This window comes from Leopardus geoffroyi, chromosome A2 (assembly GCF_018350155.1).
Source record: "Leopardus geoffroyi isolate Oge1 chromosome A2, O.geoffroyi_Oge1_pat1.0, whole genome shotgun sequence".
Taxonomy (NCBI): domain Eukaryota; kingdom Metazoa; phylum Chordata; class Mammalia; order Carnivora; family Felidae; genus Leopardus; species Leopardus geoffroyi.
In genome coordinates this window covers 56,763,815-56,786,065 of record NC_059331.1, presented here as the reverse complement: position 1 = coordinate 56,786,065, position 22,251 = coordinate 56,763,815, and the positions used below count along the sequence as shown (strand labels likewise).

Below are 22,251 nucleotides of genomic sequence, written 5' to 3'. Positions count from 1 at the left end.
AAAAGAAAAAAAGAAAAAAAGAAAAAAAAAGGAGGGGGAGTTCAAAGAAAAAAACTCGTTTTCAACCAGCCCCAACTTGATACCCCTTCTCCTGGACTGGCAGTCTGTTGGTGGGGGGTGGGGGGTGGGGTGGGGGGATGCCTCCAGGTGGGCTGGGGAGCGTGCACAGCGGGGGCCAGGTACCCTGTGCTTCAGCCACCTGCCAACAGGGGATGGGACAGGGGCAGCTTCTCCAATGGCTCAAAACAAACAAGATGTGGTCCTGTGCGGCCCTGACTGCGTGGATTTCATATACATATGTATATGCATATTCACACATACATATACATCTCCCCCCTTGCAGGCAGGGTGGGGTTGATGGTTAGGAGGAAACTAAACTTGGTGTCCTGTCTTTTCCTTCTGGGGAGCTCAAATGTGCTGGTGCCTCTGGAGCCAACTGTTTGGTTTGTGCAGTGCCCTGGCCAGGGGCAGGAGGCAGGGTCAGGGTCTGCTGGGAGAGCCCAGAGTCCTGCTTCCCTTCTGCGGGTACCGCCCTTCCGGATGCCACAAGTGCTCCCTCAGCTGTGAGCGCTGCCTGCCGATGGCTTTCTACTACCCCCCGGCACATGGCATATAGTAGGCACTCAATATATGTTGGCTGTGTTACGAGAAGGCTGTGTCTTCTTGGTTCTGGAGGCCTATGGCTCAGCCTGGCCTCCAGGGTCCTTTTGGAAGCCCTCTCCATGGATTCCTGCAGGACACCGAGGCTGGCAAGAATGGTGGGTGCCCAAGCTTTGGGGTCCGGTCTCTGTCCAGCCCTCAGGAAAGCAGATAGGAAGAGGGGACAGAGAAGGGGCCGCCCACTTGATGTTCTGGAGGCTTCCACCTGTGCAGCCCTGGCCACGAGCCGAACACATTTGTTCTTGGTCAAGCCCCGCAGCAATGCAGTACAGGTGTCCCTTTGTGCCAAGGAGGAGGAGGAGGTGGAGGCTGAGGCTCATGGACCGACTGTCCAATTCCACAGTGAGTGAGCGGGACTCACACCCAGGTCTGCCTGTCCATCTCTGGGGCTGGGAAGCTTGGCCATGCTGCCTTCTGAGCGGAATGCAGGCTGAGTGAGCCCAGGAGCCTGAAAGATGGAAAGGCTGCTACATGCCTCTCTGTGGCCAAGAAGCTGGCCCTGTGCGGGATAGAGAGTGGGTCTGTGGGTTCAGGCCTCATCGTGGCGTCTGAGTGTACTGGGGCGGAGCCTTGATCTTGGGCATACAACAGTGGACTCGGGGGACATTCGGTCCCTTTGCTTGGCCTGCCAACCCCCAAACCTGAGTCCCAGCTGGGAACTTTGCTTGACTCTGGCATGTGTGAGAGGGCTTCAGAGCTCGCTCAGGACAGGGCCACACAGAAGATTAGGGCAAGAGTGTTTTCCACCAGTTGCTGAGGACCAGGGAGAACCACGTAGGACCTGGCCCTTTTTCCCAGCTGGAAGAAATATGAGCGTCGTCACATATCCTCATCTTTCAGCTCGTATGAGAAGAGAGGCTGGCCATCTTCCCTTCCTGCTTTTTGTCCCAACACAGTGGTCCAGGGACATAGAGCAGAATGAGGCTCTTTGGCTGAAGAGGTAACCCCACCTGGCACTCCTTTGATTCTTTAGCACAGTTTCTGCGTCTGTGAAATGGGTACGTGCCTTCCTCTGAGTAGGGTAGACGTAAGCATCAGATACTCGGGATCTTGTGGCACCATGCAGAAATGCTGAAGTCAGATCTCTGCTGTCTCTGCAGTTTTAAAATCAGCTCTCTGGCCCCTCGAAGCCTAGAGGGCTCCCCTAACTGAAAACCAGGGACACAGTAAGGCCAGCCCACCCCACCAGTGCCCAGCAATGTCTTCCAACTGATGTGCTTCTCTCAAGGGGACTTAGGCCAGGCCTGGAGCTAGGTTTGGGGGCTCTGTGTGGTATCTGACCTGAAGTACAACAAAACCCTCCTCCTCCTGCCCCCAAGTGGGCCAAGACTTAGGACAGTTTTAACTTGGATGTCTTTGAGTGATGCTAAGTTTCTCAGAATCCATCTTTTCAATTTCCCAAATAAGCATGAGATGTGAGGTATCCCTACCTCACTGCTGTCTGCAGTCCAGTCCCAGAGCCCCTAGTCATGGGCACACCCCACAGACACCTGCTCACTATAGACCTGTGTCTGGGTGTGTGCACACAGGTGCACATCATGTGCTAATGGAGGTGAAGCATGCTGGGAAAGTGGCTCTCGCCCATGCACCCACACTATCCCTCACCTGCACTCTATCTCCTGCTATGCTCCCTCTCTCTTGGGGGGGGGGTCCTGCACCAGCCACAGGTGAGCCCTGCCCCGCCCAGTGCCTCTCCCGAACCTGATCAGGCCCTGCCAGGCCAACTGTGGCCAGGATCAGTAACCACATCTGGAAGGAGTTCCCAGCATGGCTCTTCACAGTCTTCTCCTGCTTCTCGGTATCGGCACAGAATGCAGCAAGGGCTCTCAACCCAGGGTCCCACCCTGTGGTCCTTAATAATGCTGGAGGCTGAGCAGGTGCTGCTTTGGACACTGGCCACCAGGAGCCACCAAATCTCCCCTGAGAGGGCTTCCCGGGTTCCCTGGGGCAGAACATGGCAGGTCTCTGGCTAGGTCCCGGAGCAATGACAGGTGCAGACAGGTCCCATGGCCTCTGGGAGACATCCTCTCTCTGGAGACTGATGTTGGGCAGCTTGGCTGGGAGAGGCAGGAGGACCTTGGGGGCTTGGGGATAGCGTCCATCATGACTTGACTGATCTGGGCCAGGGGTTAAGGCCCCAGTCACACCTGTGTCCCTGGTCCACGCAGGCCCTTGATCGCAGGCCGACAGGGCTCTGGTGCCACTGAAATGAGCATGGATCCTGGACGAAGGAAGACCGTGTGGAGAGAATTGGTGGTGGGGGGGTGGGGGGATCCACGTCTGAGGTGTGTCGTCACCCAGAATGACATGTGATTGTAGGTCCAGGGCAGACGCCCCCAGAGCAGTGACGTGCCAACAACTGAGCGCTAGCTTTCCCGAAGGGAGAGAGTATTCCCGAGGCCTTGCCTCTTCTCCAGCAGCCCTCTTAGTGAGGGCCACGGTGGGGAGAGCGATGATGCCTCCGGAGAGCTTCACTCTGACCCAGCCCGGGGCACGTCTTCGGGTGCTGAGCTCAGCATCTTCCTGGATGGCTGCCGACACTGGCCGGTCTCCCTCTGGAGACTGCACGTGGAGGGCTCCCAGTCTGGGGCCTTGGCAGCTGCCAGGACTCAAACACACCCTCCAGGCTTCCTGGGGACAGGGGGCTGCCTTCCCGGGGGATTCTTCACATGGTCTCCTGGGAAGACTCAATCCCTAGAGTTTTTCTTAGTTCAGAATGTCCAAATGACAACGGCAACAGCAACGATAGAAGGAAAGCAGCTGAACCTCAGCGCTCTGTCCCTCACACAGGCCTGGGGGTGCAGCTCTATCTGACCCCCAGGAGCTGGAGTCCTAGGTGTGGCTGGCCACGCTGGGAGCCTCGGTTTCAACACAGCCACTGTTACCTGAGGGACTGGACGGGACCCATCCGCCCTCCAGGTGCTGCATCAGGGAACAGAGAGGCCAGGCCTAACGCCACTGCACAAACCCAAACAGAGGTCCCGGCTACCAGCCTGCAGAGGCCCAGAGCTGTCCAATTACGTTTAGCTGGGTTTAACAAGCCATAGGGAAAACCAGTGGTTCTCAACCCGTGGCACTTTGCCAACTAGGGGTGATTTTTGCCCCCCAGAGGACCCCTGGAAATTTCTGGAGATATTATTGTCTGTTATGACACGGGGGGGCGGGGGGGAGGATACTCTTGGCATCTCATAAGTAGAGGCCTGGGATGCTGGTAAACATCCTGCAGTGCACAGGACAGCACCCTCCAACAGCACGGAATTATCTGGCACAAAACATCAATGGTGCTGGGGTTGAGAAACCCTGGGTGAACCCTCATGCTGGCAATGGATTTCTGATTTTTACTATGAAAAAGAAAATGACAGGACAAAATAAGGACAAAAAAATTCCAACTCAAAAAAAGAAAAAAAAGAAAAAAATTTCTGGGAAATGAGTAAGCTGGAGGGAGGCAGTGTGGCCGGTGGGGCAGGTGTGGGATGGAGTCATGAGCGGGCTCTTTTAGTAGTGGGGCCCAGGGCTGGCCACGAGGTAATGTCCGAGGCAGCATGGGGCGGGTGAGGCCCCGAGAAGGGGAGGGGGCTGCCGGGCCCCTGGAGAGGAGGCGGCTGATCTTGGCCCGAGAGGGTCTTTTCTGACAACCCAGGGCCTGCAATCAGGCTCCTAGAGCCGGGACACCCAGAGCCACGTGCCCTCTGTGGGACAATGTCCTGTAACTTCTGCTCCATTGTAGCTGGAGCCTCCTCCCAGGAGAAGCTGCCTGTTGAGACGTGATTGGGGGGCTTCAGGGGCTGTCCCTCCACAGCTTCTCTGACAGCACTGCAGGCAAAGCAGGCTAAACAACACTCACAGGCGGCTGGCCCAGGGGACCCGGCCGGGCGAGCTGCCCCCAAAAGCTCCCTGACACTCTAGACACACCTCCTCCCCTGGGCAATCTGGGAGGCTTGAGGGGTGCTGCTTGCTAGGGGTTAAGAGGCTGGCAGCAAATAAACACACACAGAAACAAAGAAACAGTAACAAAAACCACGGTTGTGCCAGGGCTCCCCCCCCTCCCCCCACTGCCCCGACATCCAGGGGGCAGCTGCGGCCACTGCCTCTGGGCCGGATGGGGGCCCGGGTTTCCCAGGAAGGGAGACCTCCGTGAGGGAAATGAGACCAGGGACAGTGGGAGAGGGGGGTCTCCAAACACAGTTTCGAGGGCTTCACTCCATTTCATTCATCAGCATAAAACACAGGGACGCGGCAGCACAGAGGACAAGGGACACATCCATCAGTGGGGCCTGGCTCGCTCTGTGTGAGAGCAGTTTCCGGAAAATAAATAAAAGAATAAATAAAACCCCTAGAAGAAGAAAGGGAGAATAGGGGTAACCTCCTGGCTGTTCTGCCTTGACAACCGGATCCTGTTTCCTCTGGCCTTTTTGGGACGCCCTCTCTGTGTGGTCAGATGCTACTACGGTCTGGGGACAGTCACGGGAAACCCAACAGCACTCCGTCCGAGCCCTGCTGCCACCAGCCGCCACTGCGGTCCTTTCCCGGCACGCAACGTGTGCCCCAGCTGCCCGGTCTGAGTCCTGTGTGTGCTGGGCTAGGAAGGGGGTCCTGGCCCACTCTTACCCGCTTCGGAGAGGTCCCGCAAGGAGCTGCTGAGGGCGCTGCGCTTGAGGCCCTCACCGCTGGCGTAGCTGTCATCCAGGCAGGCTCGGCTCAGCGTCCCGTTGCCAGACTCCTTTTTGAGGCTGGAGCACTGGGACATGCTGGGCCGCACGACACCTTTTTGCTTCTCGAGCTCCGCTGAAACAGAGGGGGCGAGGGACCAGTGAGAGAAACACAGCCTTGAGGGGGAGGCCCTGGGCCCTCTGTGCAGGCTTGGCATCGCGCCCAGCTGCCATCTGTTGGGCCTGAGGAAAAGTCAGGGCCCACGGCTGTGTTGGGAAAGAAAGAGAAGGTATGAATGCTGCCTTTGACAAAAGGGAGCCAGAAGGAAACTCTAAAAGGGAGGCTGGAGAGGCACGGGCCTTGGGGTCTGCAGGAAAGACCGTCACTTTGCAGGCTTGAGGGCTGGGAAGGAGACTGGCTGGCCTGGGTCTGCGGACGAGCAAGGGGTAACCCGACCTTGCCCACCCTTTGGGTGGGGCCCAAAGGTGGGGGTAGTTGTGTGTCTCCAGGGAGTGAGGCTTGGAGCCAGGAGAGAAAAGATGATAATCAAGTCCAGTGAAATCCACAGGATGGGCTTGGTGGTGACTTCCCTGACGTGGAAGACGAAAGAAGAATAAGCACACCAAGGTGCAACGAGATCAGCTCTGGATCTCCGGGAAATCTCGTCTCGTGGGGCGATGGGGGAACCAGGCTCTCTCAGGGCATGCCATGTGGTCCTACAGGCAGGATGGGCCTGGGCCGCGGAAGCCCTCACTCTCACACGGAGGCCTCTGCTGCCCTCCCCACGCCACCTCCTCTGGCCCGGGTATGGGGGCTGCCCTGTCACAGGGCTGTGGGAAGGCCAGGTGAGACCAGGGCACCTCACTTTTGTGGGCCCCCAGAGTCCCTGGCACCAGATGGGAGCCAACGGCCGCGTCCAGCAAGTCCCATGAGATACCGGGGCTGCTGCCTCTTCCTCTCCAGGGGGCCTGGGACTTACACTCTATCCTGTGCTTCTCCATCTCCTGCACTTCCGCGATGGACTCCCGCAGGTCGTCGGTGAACTTCTTCCGGTCTTGAGGATTGGGAGCGTTAAAGTTTATTAACACTTTGATGTCTGCTCCGGGGACAGCAGATGTGAGCCGGATGCCATTGGGGTAGTCTACAAAGGAGAAGGGGAGGAGAAGAACCCATGGATCCCTGGGTGCTCTCTGCACTCTCTCTGCCGGTCAAGAAAATGCTAAGTCTAAGGGTCCAGGCTCTCAGCAGACACGTCTAACCAGGGAGGAAAGGCATCCACAGGGCAGACCAGAGAGACTGCCAGGAAATCCCCATCTCCTGACTTGGGTCTGTGTTGTTCTATGCAGAAGTCTGGGGCAGATTTGGCCAATCTGAACAGAGGTCAGGGCCCCCATCCTTCCTCAACCTGAAGGTCATGGAGCCTAGACCCTTCAAGTCAAGGTCCTTGGTCATTGCCTGAAGCTCGAGAATGGCCAGGGGTGGAGTCCGGGAGTCAGAGTCAGTGTCCTGTGCTGGGGGGGGGGGGGGGGGGGAGTCTTATCTGGTCTTCCTGGGCAATTCTGAGTGCACACTGAGCTCTGTTCTCTCACAAGTGGCCTCCAGACCCTCAGTTCCCTTGGGTGCTTCATGGGCGCCCCATACCCAATGCACTCTATGCTGAGTGCTCTGTCTTTCTGGCCTGTGACCTGCCTGGTGCCACCTCCGAGCTCACAGAGTCTCTGTGGCTTTGGTCCCCTGGTAGCGCCTCTCTCCTCAGCGGGAATCAAGCATCAGCTACTGGGTGTTTGGAGGTTCTTGGTCCACACACCAATCCCACTTTTGCTCAGACCTAAGTCAAGGCTGGGAACTCAAATGCCTAGTGTGTTCCCATAAATGTAGGAAGTAAACCAGATGAGACTGAGCAACAGAGTGAGTGGGGGTGGGGTGGGGGGGAGGAGCGTGCAGCCCATGACAGCCACATGACGTGGGAATGTGGGCCTAGCAAAAACCTTCTCGGTTTTCAAGAAAACTCAAAAATATCTAAAATTTTAGTTATTTTATTTTTTAATTAAAATTTTTTTAATGTTTATTTATTTTTGAGAGAGAGAGAGAGAGAGAGAGAGAGAGAGAGAGAGGCAGAGTGTGAGGGGGGAGGGGGCAAAGAGAGAGAGAGGGAGACAGAATCCAAAGCAGGCTCCAGGCTCTGAGCCATCACCACAGAGCCCGATGCAGGGCTCAAACTCACGAACTGTGAGATTATGACCTGAGATGAAGTTGGACGCTTAACGGACTGAGCCACCCAGGTGCCCCCAATTTTAGTAATTTTAGATATTAAGTATCAGCTCAACAAATTTCTTAAAATGTGTAAACCAAATACATAACCGGGCTGCGACTGACCCACGGCTACCACTTTGAGATCCCTGCTACGAAGGCATGTCCCATAGAAATGTCAGTGTTGACTCTTGGGCTTATGCCAGGACCTTGGGTTCAGGGCTGAGGGCTGAGCCCTGGGAATGTAAAAACGAGGAGGGCACAGCCTCTGCCTGCGGATTCAGTCTGGTCGGGCCCACTGCTGGGAGCATCACAACCACTGCCACCCCTTCGGAGAGAGGGCCTGCCGGTCAGGACGATGTGGGGTGGCACCATGCTCCCTGAGGCCACCTTCCACCCTGGTAGAAACCAAGGCAAGGCAGGGATGGCCCAGGCACAGGTCCCTGGTTCTTTTTCAACCTGCAGATTGAAAGCGGATCAGATGGTAGCTTGGCAACCTGTCCGAGAGGATGAGGGCTTCCCTGCTGCTGGAGATATCATGACGCTCGACTGGAACGGTCCTCCCCTGGGGCCAGTGCAGAATGGGCAGGGCAACAGGACCTCCCCCTCACCCCCCATCTCAGGAGGCCTGGCTCAGCCTACATCTCAGGGACCTTCAACAGGGACGGGACAAAGAGGGAGAGAGGTAAAGGGAAGGGCTTGGGTATCAGAGAAGGACCAGGTCAACAGAAAAAAGTCAGTGGGGGTGTCAGCTCCTCCCCCAAGTCCTCAGGCCCCATGGCCCACTCATACCCAGAGAAGACTCCAATAACACCTAAGAATAAATCCTGCTCTAAGCACTTCATGTATGGACACACCTAAGTCCCTGAGGTAGGTGCTATCACCCCACTTTACAGACAAAGGGAATGTGGCCCGGGGACCGCTAGGTCCTGACGCATTTGCACCCGGGCTCTCCGCTCAGGACCAGGCTCCTGTCCTACAGCCCCCCAGGCCTTGCCTGCACCTGTTTGTTTGCCTGTGTTTGCACATCACCTGTGCCATTTACTTGGTGTCTTCCGGGCAACATTTTATTGGCATAAATCCACTCCGCCCTGAATTAAAAAAAATCTTAACCACACGGTAAGAAGACGTAGGAGCAAAGGCGATCACCACCATGTACAATGTTATCAAATTCTCCCCAGGTACTGTTGCTCATCAGACCCCTGGCCTGCAACCTTGTCTCTGCTGGCGAAGCAGGAATATGGAACACACGTGGGAGAGCTGGGGGAGATCCCCAGGGGGAGATCCTTGGGGAGCACAGCACTTCGTGACTACAAGGTGGGAGTTGTGACACCATTTCTGCCACGTGGCACACGGCCACGTGTGGACGAGTTCTCCAGCACGCACACTCGTGGCCGGGCCGCGGCAGGCCCCCAGCACGGACTTACACTGGTTCTCGAAGAGCAGAACCTGCATGCCGTACAGGGAGAAGGACTGTCGGAAGCTGTACGTCACCGAGTTCTTCTTTTTCTGGAAGATCTTGGTCACCTGGGGGCAGCCAGAGACAGAGGCTGAGTCGTATCGCCTGCACCTCTCAGGGGCAACTCTGGGTGCTCGGGATTCTGACCGAGACTAACGTCAAAACCCTCTCGGCAGTGCAGAGGTCGGGAGACCTCTGGGGCAGGGCAGGCCTGTGTGTCCAGGCACATCCTGACATGGATGCTGGCTTCCGCTCCTGTGAATCCCAGCTGTCGTCCTGGCTGGCGATGAAGCCCCTCAGCAGAGAGGTGGCAGGCGCCATGCTGCACACGACCCCAAAGGCACCAGGCCGGGCTCGGACACCCAGGACCCCACCTGAGCTCTGTGACTGCCTGAGAGATTTTGGAGGAGGAAACGGAGGCTCAGGAATTTGAAGTCACTGCTTGAGGTCAGGGACTCTTGACAAAGACTTGAAACCCACAGGTCCAGATTCCAACCTCAGCAGTCAGAGAGAAGTGGCTGGTCCTCAGGCAGGTAGGGGTCAGGGACAAGGGCCTCTAGCAAGAAAGCCCGGGGCATGCAGGAGAGACAAAGACCCAAGGGACAGTTTCCCCCCGTTGTCTCCAGGGGCATCTTTATCCCCGGTGGCCACCATCCATGCCACCTTTTTTTGGGCAAGAGCTCCGCAGTTTCCCTTTGGGGAACCCCCTCTCTGCCACCCGGCACTCCTGGGGGTGAGCAGTGACCCAGGTTTAGCCAATGAGACAACACTGCACCTGCCTGGCCCCTGTGAGAGGCTCAGGCATGGGCACAGGAACCAGTGAGACCTCTGCCCGGACTCTTCCCAAGAAAATCCCCCTGGTGGCCGGGGATGCAGGGAGGGGGCAGGATTAAGCCTGCAACTGCCGAGACTGACTTTCTCTTTGTGGACAGAGCTCCTGAGAAGGGAGCCCACGCAGCTGAGAGACAGAGAGCCTAATAAAGGAGTCCCGCTGACGCTGTGTAAGCTTCTAGAAATAGTTGGGGCTGAAGCCCCACACCCCCTTCCGGGCTTTTACATAAGCTGACGAAGCCCCGTTTTCGTCGGCCATGCTGTGAGTTAGATTCTGCCTCTTGTAACCCAAGACCGTGGGGCTGACTCCATCCCCTTCACCTCAACCCCACGCACGTGGGTGCCTTTCCCCAAGCGCAGGCGCACAAGGCCAGATGGGAGACCGGAGGAGCAGTTCAAGGCCGCCCCGAGCCACGGGTCCCAGCCACGACACGCTCTGGGGAACCACATACCACCAGGAGGTCGTTAAACAGGAAGATTTCTCGCTGGTGCAGCCCGAGCTTCTGGGGCTTGTTTGGGTCTGGAACCTCGAAGAGCCGGCAGTAGCAGACCAGCCGCCGGTGGGGCAGAGAGAGCACCTGTATGGGGAGGAAGCGCTGCGTCAGCCCCCGGCCCCTCCGCTGCAGTCCCTGTGCGCTGGGAACCCAGCCTGTGGGCCTGGCCTTCGAAAACGCCTTCTCCCACCAACCGCACACAGCAGACGTGTCTGGACTCCTTGCAACTTTCCCTGCTCTTCCTCAGGAGCTCTCTTGAAGGGCCGTGGAAAGCGTCCCTGCCTCTTGTGACACCTCCTTTCCTTTCCTTCAGGCAGGTCCCAGACGTCTTAGAGCATCACGTGCACACGGGAGCCCCCACAGTGAGGAATTCGTGATTTCTCAGTGCCCACAAAGTGCCCATCACACACATAAGCCTGTTAGTCCCGGCAAAGATTTCTCCAGAGTGTCTACTTGAGATGAGGACACTGAGGCACAGAGAGGTTGAGCAACTTGCCTCAGCCACACAACTGGGAAGGTGCAGAGCCGAGAGAGGATTCCAGGCCCCTCCTAAAGAATCCCGACGCTTCTGATGGCTCCCTGCCCCAACTCCTGGGCCGGCAGCCACACCACCCTGTGGGGCCTGGCCTGGGCCTCCATGCGGAGCACGCCTGCCATGGGTTCACGTGAGCCCCCACTCTGCCGAAGCCCGAGCCACTCACAAGGCCAGGTACAACCTGTATGGTGTCTAAGGGCTGCGGTGACAAGTCACTGGGGAGGCCCAGTGGCGGCTCTGAGAGCACCCAGGCTCACGCAGGAGACAGCAGGTTAGTAAAGGGATGTGCTGGCAGGGAGGGTTCACTCTGCAATGCGTGCCCTGGTGGTGGGAGGCCCGAGCTCAGCGCATCAGGAAGATGGGAGGAAGGGCTTGGCCCAGGCTGGCGTGCTCAGGGAGGGGCAACGTTTGGAATAAAAGCGTGAAGGGGAGAGGGTGGCAGGCGGTGGGGCCGGAGAGGTGGGTGAGGGCTGGCCGCGGCAGCGTCTAGTGGTTTGTCTCTAGGCCAAGGTGGGAAGAGGGGGGAGCAGACAGGTTTGTGACGCTGACTCTTGCAGTGCAGGCTGCCCGGTGAAGGGTAAAGACGGACACATAAGGAAAGTGCCACGTGACTGCAAGGCTAGCCTTGCTGCTCCTGGGGTGAGCAGGCAGGCAGACCTGCTCAAGGTGGTGACAGTGGAGTGTGGGCGGCAGAGGGCAGGTTGGGTGGGCAGGCCTGCAATGGCCCATCAGCCTCATCTGTTTTGGGCACAGTGCCTCGGGTCAGAGGCAAGCCTTGGCCTCTGCGCTCAACCGGGCCGGGTGAGAGGAAGGGACACCATCTGCCCTGGCCTGACAGTACACAACCCTCCCCAAGTGGCTGCAGTCTGGGCCTGCAGAGGTTCGAGGCTGGGAAAACTATGAAAATCAAATTTCTTATCACTCCGGAAAGGAACTCAAGCAGCCAGAATTGTGGATCTGGGAACCAGGGGATGCAGGGAGGTGAACACAGAACATGGTGGACCTCCCCGCCCCCACCCCAACCCCAACCCAGGGCGGGATATCAGCCAGGATGTAAAAGCAGAGGGATACTCACACAGCCAAGCCCGTGATGCAGGGATCCAATCTATGTGGGAAACATTAAACAAACAAGAAAAGATATTAATGATCCAAAGCATGCACCTGGGACCTGAGAGAGCTAATGGGATGACATCTGAGTAGGTAAGCACCCCTCCAGAGGCACGTTCCCATAGCCTTTGTCCAGACATGCCACACACAGCTCAGGAGACCTCCTTGCTGCCAGAACTTGGAAAGGCCGATAAGGGCATTCCCAGGCCACCAAGGGACCACTGCGCAACTTGGGCTGGTTTCTTAAGAGCCTCAGGCTCTCTTTAAATATAACCCAGGGCCAATGGTTATTATTCCCCAATATCAGGCAGGAGCCACCCTAAACCTAAAGGAACCGCCCCCCCCCCCCCCAACTATGCCCCGAAGAAGCCAGGTTCCAAATGGCATCAGGGCCCCTGTCCAAAGCTAATGCCAGTGGGGCAGGCCTGGGGTCACATGGAGGGGGGGTGGGTGGGAGTGAGGGAGCCAGGGATGCAGGGCCACCACATACCGGCTTTTTCCCCACGATGAGCTTTTCCACCTTCTGCACCTGGGACACATGGTCCTCGTTGGTTTTCAGTTCCCGCTTGCGAATGCGCTCGTAGATCCCAATTAGCATCTCCCGGGGAATGTCCTCACCATCGTCCACACCTGTGCAGGAGACAGTAGCCAGGCATCAGGGTGGGCCAGGGTCCGGGTGGCTGTGGCACCGCTCAGCTTCGGGGCCCCAGGCTCACCCCTGGTTTGCCAAGTTTCTAAACCCAATCAGAATATCAATCCCTTTCATCAATCCTCAGCAGAACCAAAGACCTTCCAGACCCACAGCCACTGAACACCTTCAGTCAATTATGAAATGCCCTAGGATCCTTCCGCCAGGACAAGGCCAGCATAGCCACCCAGATCAGCACGCAGAGGGCTGTGCCAGCTTCCAGCCATGCTCCAAGGGCTTTATAAACATCAGCTTGCTAATCCTGACCACAGCCCCGCTGGGTGGGTGTGACCGTCTCCATCCCGCAGCTGGGAAAGCGAGGCTCGGGGAAGGGCCCGGGGTTGGGGGTGGCTGTGAAGCTGGTGTTTGTGGCTTCAGGCTCCCACAGGCGTGGGCCTAAGTTCTTGCTTTGCCCCTCACGAGCCGTGGGACCGAGTCTCTGCGCTGGGGGTCCTCTGTGAAGTGGGCCACCAAGAGCACGGGTGACTTCACGGAGGTCTCGTGAGGAAGACAGAGCAGCGGCGGTGCGTTCCCAGAAAGTGAGAACTCCGTGCACCTGAGCAGCGCCACCAGCTGTTGTCCCACGTCACGTGCGCAAAAGCTGGGGTCTGGCCTTGAAGCCGGGTTGTTCTGACGACAGGCATGCACCCTTTCTGCTATACCTTGAAAAACTGCTGCGAGGAAAACTCGGCCCCATTCAAGAGAGGAACGCAACCCCACACCAGTCCTCAGACCACAGACTGGCAGAGAGGTCCAGAGGTTTGGTAACCTGAGCAGTTGGTGAGGCTGTGGGAAGGGGCCTCCCAACCGCTGCTGGTGGGAGGGTCACAAATATACACTTAAAGCCCTTCTGGGCCACTGGTTGCGTCCGGGGCAAATTTATCCCATGGGCCATGATGCACAGACCAGGTCACTCATGGCAGCATGGTTTCCAAAGAGCGGAAGACTGGGATTCACCCATTTACCCATTAATAGGGGACTGGTTAAGCCATTCCTGCACGGGTGCAATGGAATACCACACAGCTGCCAGGAAAATGAGGACGACCACAGGGAACCGACACGGAACTGTAAGGGGGAGGGTGTGGCCTTGGGCACACAGGTAGGGGTGGGAGGGGCTCTGCTACCCACCGTTCATAATTTTTTTTTTTTTTTTTTATTTTACAGAGAGAGTGTGAGAGCGGGGGAGAGTGGCAGAGGGAAGGGAGGGATAGAGAGAGAGGGAGAGAATCCTAAGCAGAGCCCAACACAGGGCTCAATCCCATGACCCCGGGATCATGACCTGAGCTGATATCAAGAGTCGGACGCTCAACTGACTGAGCCACCCAGGCACCCCACACATTTTTTAAAACCAGACTATTTTTTAGAACTGTGTTTTAGAGCAATTAAGTTCACAGCAAAATTCAGGGGAAAGCCCAGAGATTTCCCCGTAACACCGGCCCCCACCCACTACCAACTTCCCACACCAGAGTCATATATTAGAAACAGTGAACCCACACTGACACACTATTATCACCCAAAATCCATAATTTACATTGGGATTCACTCTTGGTGTTGTGCGTTCGATAATAAACGTTTACCGACACGTCTCCAACACCACGGAGTCAGGTGGAATAGTGTCACTGCCCGAAAACTCCTCCGTGCTCCACCTCCTCCGCTCCTCCTCCCTCCAACCCCTGGTGACCACTGATCTCTTATGTCTCCATAGTTTTGCCTTTTCCAGAAGGTCATATGGCTGGCCTCCTATGGTATGCAACTATTTAAGACTGGCTTCCTTCACTTGGTGGTATGCATTTTTAAGGTTCCTCCCTGTTTTCTCATGGCTTCTTTTCTTTTTAGTGCTGAATAATATTCCATTGTGTGCATGGACTACCGTTTATGTATCCGTTCCCCCACCAAATGACATCTCTCGACTGCTGCCAAGTTTTGGCAACTATGAATAAAACTGCTATAAACATCCTGTGCAGGATTTTGTGTGGATGTACGGGGTTTTCAATTCCTTTGGGTAAATACCAAAGAATGTGATTGCTAGCTTGTCTTACTCTGTGTTTTTTTTTTTTTTTTTGAAACTATGTGAGGATAATAGCCATTAAAAGAAATCAATCTAGAAAACTTAAAAACAAACATCAATAAAAGAAAATCATTGCTCGTCTGGCTGCCATGCTGGTGAGCGATTCCTCCCCCGCTTACCCTCCAACCCCCCAAAGGCACTCCTACTGAGGGTCTCCCCAGGGGAACCAGAGTGAGGAATTCCAGAGAAAATGCACCCAGTGTGTGCAGGGGGGAAGGTCTCCTCTACAAACACCAAGCTGGACGTCTGCCTGGTACGGAGCACCAGCCAGGCTGTGGGAGACCAGAGTCCTGCCCCCGTGGACGTGACCTTGGGCAGATCCCTTCCCTCTGCCTTGGCTACCCTTCTGAACACAAGGAAGACTGAACAGAACACTCCTGAGTTCCTGGCTTGAAAAGATGGGATTTGGAGGGAACGGTCCAGGCTTGGGAGACAGCCGACAGCTTGATCTCCTGAGAAGTGGGATGATAACTCCCCCAGACTGCTGGGATAGTCGGGTGCAAGGCCGGATACAAACGACAAAGTCACTGATGTGAGGGTGGCCGACTGGCAGAATCTGACTGAGCAACCCTTCCCTCCCCGAGCCTTCTCTCCTCTGGGCTAATCATTTCAGGCTCCTCCTGTTGTTCCCCATACAGGGGAGTCCCAATTATGTGGGTGAGGTCTAAAGGCAGAAAAAAAAATCAGAGTCATATCGCAAAGACCTTTAAACTGCAGCACATGGGGTCACCAACAGCATGCAGCACACAGCCTGCTCTCTGGGCAGCGAGGGAGCACAGGCCTACACGCTAAGGCCACGGGGAACCCTGTGAAGACCAGAATCAGGCTCAGCCCTGTGAGGAGAGACAGCCCCTATCCCATCAAAGCATCTGCTGGTTGCTCTCTCGCGCTCTGGTGCTGAATTGCCATTAAGAAAATTCCCAGATTCCTTAGCTTCCTGGGAACTGTAGCTAAGACCTGAATTCCTTGGGGTCCACAGCACCCCTGAGATCTAGCAGAGGGCCACACAACCATGAGTGCTCTGGGCAGGGGATGGCTGTCTGGTTGGTCTGAACCAAGCCCTACCCCTTGGCTTCCCTGACTGATCAGGTCCTGGAGCCCAGCTGGGAAAAGCGGGCAGCTTGGCACTCTTCTGGATGGGCACCCCATTAGCTGGCCTGTTGCAGGGTACCCACCACCAGGGGGCGCATCAGGACAGTTCAAACCCTGGCGGGGGGAGGGGAGGGCCTTCCTGCCCCAGGAAAGGGGACGACAGAGCGGTGGTTTTATAGGAAATTTAAATGGCGCAACAAAGATCAAAAACTTAAAGTTTTGTCATCAGTTCAGAAGACTTAAAGAACTGGATAGGAAAAAAAATAGCTCAACAAGCTGACAAAGTTGGACCTGATTCAGACCAACTTTTTTCCTTTTTTTAAAAAAATATGACACCCTAAGGGGATCTCAGCCTGCTGCAGCTTGGTGTTTCCCAAGGAAAAGGACATAGTCCCTCCTCCTCCTTGCAGGGACTCCAGGTAAACGAGGACATACTGTCAGCTAACATGGTGCCACTTGGGAGACAGCCGTCTCCTTTCCAATTCCTTTCCTCTGCAATGACACCAGGAAGGCCTTCCTTCCTGCTGCCTACCGTTAGCACCTGTCTAACATGGGCCACTTGCCCCGGCCTGGTGTTTTTGTCCACTGAATTCATTTTTACAATGGCTGCCTACGTGTGGCAAATGATACGGTCTTCCTGTTTACAGTGTGCTTATATAAGGTTCCTCTTAAAAATACACACAAAAGGCAAGTCAGGGGATGCCTGGGTCAGTCAGGCTCAGTCAGTTGTGTCTGACTTCGGCTCAGGTCATGATCTCACGATTCGTGGGTTCGAGCCCCATGTCGGGCTCTGTGCTGACAGCTTGGAAGCCTGGAGCCTGCTTTAGATTCTGTGTGTGTGTGTGTGTGTGTGTGTGTGTGTCTCTCTCTCTCTCTCTCTGTCCCTCCCCCGCTCCCACTCTGTCTCTCTCTCTCTCAAAAATAAAATAAACATAAAAAAAAGTCAAGTCAGTTTCATGAGGAACACGGAGTGTAGGAGAGGGCACAGCAGTGATGGTGGCACAGACTCTCTGCCCGGCCCCTCCCCTGCCTGGCTTCCCCCCTCCTGCCCTGTTCCCAACTGTGCTCCCTCACATCACCCCATCGGCCTCTGTGGACCATGTCTGGCCTGGCCCTCCCGAGCTGGGCTGAGCTTGCCCACCTGTCAAATCCCTGTGCCTCTTTGCAAAACAAGCTAAAACCATCACAGCACAAGACCCGGGTGTAGGTCACTCCGTCCATGCTCCCAGTGTGTGTCACGGAGCGTGACAGGAGTCTGCCCTCTTCAGGATGACTTGTGCCGTGTCTGTGGAGCCAGTGCTTGCCCAAGGCCCCTGTGTGCGATGGCTGGGTGCGCTGGAGCCCAGCTCCCTTGCGCTGCCCTGCGCCCAGAGCACTCCCGTCTTGGCCCCATGCCCAGCCGGGTGTGTGTGCAGAGTGTGGGACGACTGTATGCCACAGCCTGGGTCCCGGGGCCACTCACCTCGCAGGTTCTTGACGAAGTCCTCCAGCTTCATTTTCCGCTCAGGTTTGACGTTGGGGCTGTACATGTCTGTGTTGAGCAGGATGATGGCAAAGGCCAGGATGAAAATGGTGTCTGGGTTCCGGAACTGCCGAACCACCCCAGGGTTGCAGATGCAGTACCGCTGGCTGGGGGCCAGGAGAGGGAGCAGGGTCAGGACCACTTCAGTCAGGGCAGGGAGTGGGTCTAGCCCTCATGCACGGCAGCCACCATCACTTAGGCCCTGGCACCTAATGGCTGAGGCCGGGTGCTGCCTTATAAGCCTCAGTTTCTGCATCTGGTAAACGGGGGTAAATAACACCTGCCAGGCAGAGGGCCGCTCTATCCACTCTCTCCTTCTCACACTGGTTACATCTCCCACCTGTATTTAGGCTGGCAATGCCTTCTTAGGACGAGGACTGCATGCTCCAGTCTCCCTCGGGATTGGATGCAGCCCAGAAGGTGATTAAGTTCTGGCCAATGGGATAAGAGCAGATGGGATGTGGGCATCTTCGAGGCTGTACCTTAAAAGGCAGAGCCCACTCCTCTCCCCTGTGGTGGTGGGTGTTGGCCCTGCTCCCTGGGACCCTGAGATGAAGGGAGCCCGGCTTGGGCCTCCTTCATGCCAGCTCAGAGGGAGATGCACTTCCATCTTGTTTCAGCCACGGCTGCTGGAGCATCTTTGATACAGCAGCTGAAGCAACAGCCTCACTAATGTATTCTGCTTATTGTTCCCATTGCCTCAAATGTGCGCCCCTGCCCCAAACTCCAAGAGGCTCCCATCCACTGGGGACTTCAGGGGGAGCTGGGTGAGGGGGGCAGATCAGAGAAGAGGAACCATGGGGTGCCAGGACTAAGGCAGTGGCTATCACAGCTCAGATGACGTGGGCTTCAATCCTGCCTTTTCCATTAGTGCCACCACCTCCAAGAAGGCCTTCTGGAAGGAAGTGCGTGAACAACCCCCCCCTCAGGGCCCCAGAGTTGTCCTCCTATTGTGTCCTCATTCCCCACCTTGGCCCCACCAGTGGTGCTGAGCCTGGAGGGCTGGGTCAGTGGCTGACTCATGTGTCCCATATCCAGCAAGGGCACAGAGGATCCCACCCAGTCACTGTGCACACAGTCCCAGGATGAATGACTGTAGGGTCGTAGCTGCCCTTGACTGTGGGCTCTGTCAGGCTAGGCATGGGCTAAGCGTGCCCACACGTCCAAAGGGGTTCAGTCCTTCCACTCTGTCCAGGGTAGGTGCTTTCGTTATCCCCACTCTATAGGCAAGGACATGAGGCACAGAGAGATGAAGTCACTAGTGCAAAGTCACACAGCTAGTAAGCAGTGGAGCGGGTGCTACAGCCAGGCCGTGTGGCTCTGCAGCTTGTGCTCTGGGTCACTGTGTGAGACTGGCTGCCCTCTGTGAATGGGCGGACGATGGGGACACAGGCTCATGAGTGAGTGACGCTCATGAGGACCTGGAGGGAGACGGACTGTCCAAAAGTCTGCTTCTGGCAATAACCAGCACAGCCCCTGGCATGCAGAAGGGGCCACTGCCTCATCTCCCCAGGCAAGGGCAAGGCCACCTGACCCTGCTTAGGGGAGGGGGTGAAGGGGGATTCGGGCCCCGGCCCTGGGCCTCACGACCAGCAACCTTCCTCTTGCCCACACCCACCCACGCCCTGCCTCTCCCCCGACCTGAACGCCTCGATGAGCCGCTCCACCTTCTGAGCCTCCCCTTGGACCCGGATGTGTGCCTGGAACTTCCGGAGAGCTTCGTCCAGCTCCATGGCGGAGAAATCCATCTCGTCTACCACGCAGCTGGAAAGAGACACCAAGGCCACGTCAGCGCTTGCTGCCCGCAGGGCCTCTGCCGGCCTTCCTGCTAGGGGCGGAGCGCAAAGGGAGTCAGTGCAGGGGCAGGTGCTGAGCTGCCTGGAGCCGGGCCGGCTGGCCGCCTCTTGTCCAGGAGGGTCCTCCGCCCGGCTTCCTCCAATCAGCAAACACTTCAGATTATGTAGCCCAAAGACCCCCCTGAAACTATGGGAAGACATTAGTGCTTATATCTATGTGTGTAATTTTTTCTTTTTTCTAAAAATTATTTGAGAGAGACAGAGACAGCGTGAGTAGGGGAGGGGCAGAGAGCAACGGAGAGAGAGAATCGCAAGCAGGCTCCGTGCTGCCAGCGCAGGGCCTGACATGGGGCTTGAACTCACACAACTGCAAGATCATGACCCGAGATGAAATCAAGGGTCAGACACTTAACCAACTGCGCCACCCGGGCGCCTCGTACGTGTGTGATTTTCTACAGAGGAGCCAGACAGAGCCTATGGCTGCTCCTGATAAAGGCCGCTGGGGCACAAACAATCGGCTCTCGGGGTGTGCGGTCCACAGGGCACAAAGCGAGACGTTACTGCTCCGGTCTGCTTGGGCTGTCCGCGAGGGATGCCAGGAGCACGTGCCCATCTTCTCCAGGAGGAAGCGGAGGCCCAGGGTGCTAACTCGCCGGGCAGTGACTCTGCCCTGAGCCGGTCCTCCCACGTGGAGGGTTTGGGGCGAGGTGCCTGGGTTTTGCCGGGGATTTTCGAGGGGCATCTTGGAGAACCTCTGCCATCCTCATCTGCCAATCCGCCGAGTGGAGGCGGAGCTGACAGAAGGCGCTGGTAACCGGGTTTTGGTTCATTCCACTCATCCCAGCGCTGCCCCCCAGCACAGCATGCTCCGTTTCCTGAACAGAGAAGGCGGGGTCTGCACCAGGGACCCACTCAGCAGGCTCTGGTGTCCAGTGTATCCATTTGCAACAAAGCCATGGCCACCCCAGGTGTGGCTGCAGAGGCCTCGGCCATGGGGGGCCTAGTCCGCGCTTCCAGGGCCACCCTCCCTCTGTTGGGTGCCATGGGCTTGGGCATAAACTGTGCTGCCCCCAACTTCTCTGAGTGCTCACGGCTCTGGGGGCAGCATCCTCGGAGGCTGGGGCAGAGCAGGTGGGGGAGGGGGATGGGGCCACACGGAGTAATTTTGCTGACTAGCATCTGAGCTGGACGCCTGGGGTGGGGGGTGGGGGGTGGGGTTAGGATTGCTACTTCCTCAGGCTGCTGCTATTTTCTGATGGGGAAGAACAATGCCTGGATTTCCTACCACCAGCAGCCAGCTTGGGGTGTGTGGGGGGGAATGCAGGAACGGGGGCAGGGGATGGGGGGCTGGCCCAAGACAGCCTTAGGCCCAATTCTCTAAGGACCTCATCTGCTTTCCCCTGGACTGCTTCCTGAGGCTGGGTTAAAGGGAGAGAGGGGCACTAGCCACACTAACAATGAAGCAGGCTTTTCCTGATGGGGGAACACAAATGCCAAGCAGGGAGAAAGCAGCCCAGGTGGGCATTCCCGGTGCCAGGCACAGCCAGCTGCCACCAAAGGCCTGGCTCACTGCATCCTGTGTGCCTGCGCATCTACCTGTGTGTACAAGTGGGCGTCCGTGTGCCCGAATGAGGACAAACGTGTGTACGTGAGTCCGGGTGTGTGTGTGGGGATGGGGGGAGCACCGAGGCCAGCCCCTCCCTGAGCCAAAAAAGAGGCCCCGGGCAGATGCCTGCCTCCTCCCAGGGAAGTGTAGAGATGGCGGGAACACGCATGGCCAGGCTCTTCCTTATTGCAGAGGCGCCTCGCCCCAGCAGGCCCGAGCCCGCCCCCCTTGCTTTGTTCTTTCATCCCATGGGGGCAGAGCTGGACGGATGCAGGGCGCTGCCCTTGTTACTAACGGTCCGCTCTTTACCCTGCTCTGATTTCTGCTCCTGGCCTACATCTCTGTGCAGCTGCTTGGTCAGGAAAATCCTCAATGGGCTGGAGGTGCTCCCCCAGGCCCTGAGCCACCCTGTGCCATGCTATTCTGCAGCTTTGGCTCCTCCTCTGAGAGAGGGAGTTAGCGAGACCTGGCATCCCCCGACCCCTGTGTGTGAGGGGAAGACACAGGGCTTGTGCACAGTAACTGCACTACAACAGACCCAAAGGTCCAAGCGCAGGGTACCTGTCTACTCAGGGCAGTCTCAAGGAGGAATGGAGAGATTTGGGATCCGAGCTTTTCAAACTGTCAGCAGTTTCCAGGGAGCTGGAAACCCGGCTTTCTGCAGAGTTCCAAGTAGCTGGGAGGGCTCTGGCTGTCAGCCATGGTTGGACTCTCACCCTGAGATCTCGCAGCCAGGAGAGGCAGGAAAGAGGCAGGGGAGGGAGGCACTGGGGGTCTCTCTGGGCTCCCCACCCCTCGCCCTGAGGGCGTGTTGGGACAGCTGGTAGCCAGGCTGGGGAAGGGAGCCCAGACCTCCAACCCCCCAGCCCTGCAGTGGCTCAGCTCTGCTGGAGAGGGATGGAGGTGCTGAGGGTGTGTGCCAGGGGACCCGTGGGGTCCGTGTGTGACATACGGTGCTGGAGGGTGCAAGCACACACGTATGTGGCAGGGTGTGATGTATGAACCCGTGGGGGGCGTCCGTTTGTGTCTCAGAGCAATAAAGAGATAAGGGGAGGATTGAGTGTATGCTCCAGCAAGCAGGCGAATCTGACGCTGCGTGCACCGCAGGTCCCTGCCCCCACCCCCCCCAGCCATGGAACTCACTCCAGCACATCTCGGTTGAACTGTTTCTGTCGGTTGCCCAGGAACTCGCCGATCATCTGCCTGCTGAGGCCCTTGCGCTGCAGCAGGAAGTGGGCCACCCCCACTGGCGTGTCAGGCACAAAGCCACGTTCGATGAGGTACTGGACGCCCTTCTCAGGCTTCCTGGGGATGGGACAAGAGAAAGGCTTAGCCCTGGGTGTCCCAGCCCCTCCTGGCTTGCCTCTCTCCTCCTTGGGTACCCTAAGTGCCCTATCCTGTTCTGCCCAGAGCCTGCAATATGGGGGAACCCGGGAGTGCCCAGACTGTGCACCGGGCATGGGCTGGGACTGGGCCACTGGCAGGAGTGTGGG

General features: G+C 57.1%; 1 protein-coding gene across 12 annotated transcripts in view; it reads right to left on the bottom strand.

Moving 5' to 3' along the window:
- IQSEC1 (IQ motif and Sec7 domain ArfGEF 1) overlaps positions 1-22,251 on the bottom strand; it is a 470,459-nt gene that overhangs the window by 5,969 nt on the left and 442,239 nt on the right. For 11 of the 12 annotated variants that reach the window (XM_045493960.1, XM_045493967.1, XM_045493966.1 and 8 more), the window contains 9 exons: positions 21,902-22,063; positions 18,998-19,120; positions 17,297-17,463; positions 12,477-12,616; positions 11,955-11,984; positions 10,303-10,428; positions 8,988-9,087; positions 6,290-6,451; positions 5,269-5,445 (listed from right to left, as the gene is read on the bottom strand). In XM_045493960.1, coding sequence (XP_045349916.1) covers positions 5,269-5,445; positions 6,290-6,451; positions 8,988-9,087; positions 10,303-10,428; positions 11,955-11,984; positions 12,477-12,616; positions 17,297-17,463; positions 18,998-19,120; positions 21,902-22,063 — 1,187 coding nt within the window. The remainder of the gene's footprint in view (positions 1-5,268; positions 5,446-6,289; positions 6,452-8,987; positions 9,088-10,302; positions 10,429-11,954; positions 11,985-12,476; positions 12,617-17,296; positions 17,464-18,997; positions 19,121-21,901; positions 22,064-22,251) is intronic. The other variant, XM_045493961.1, reaches the window with a different exon arrangement.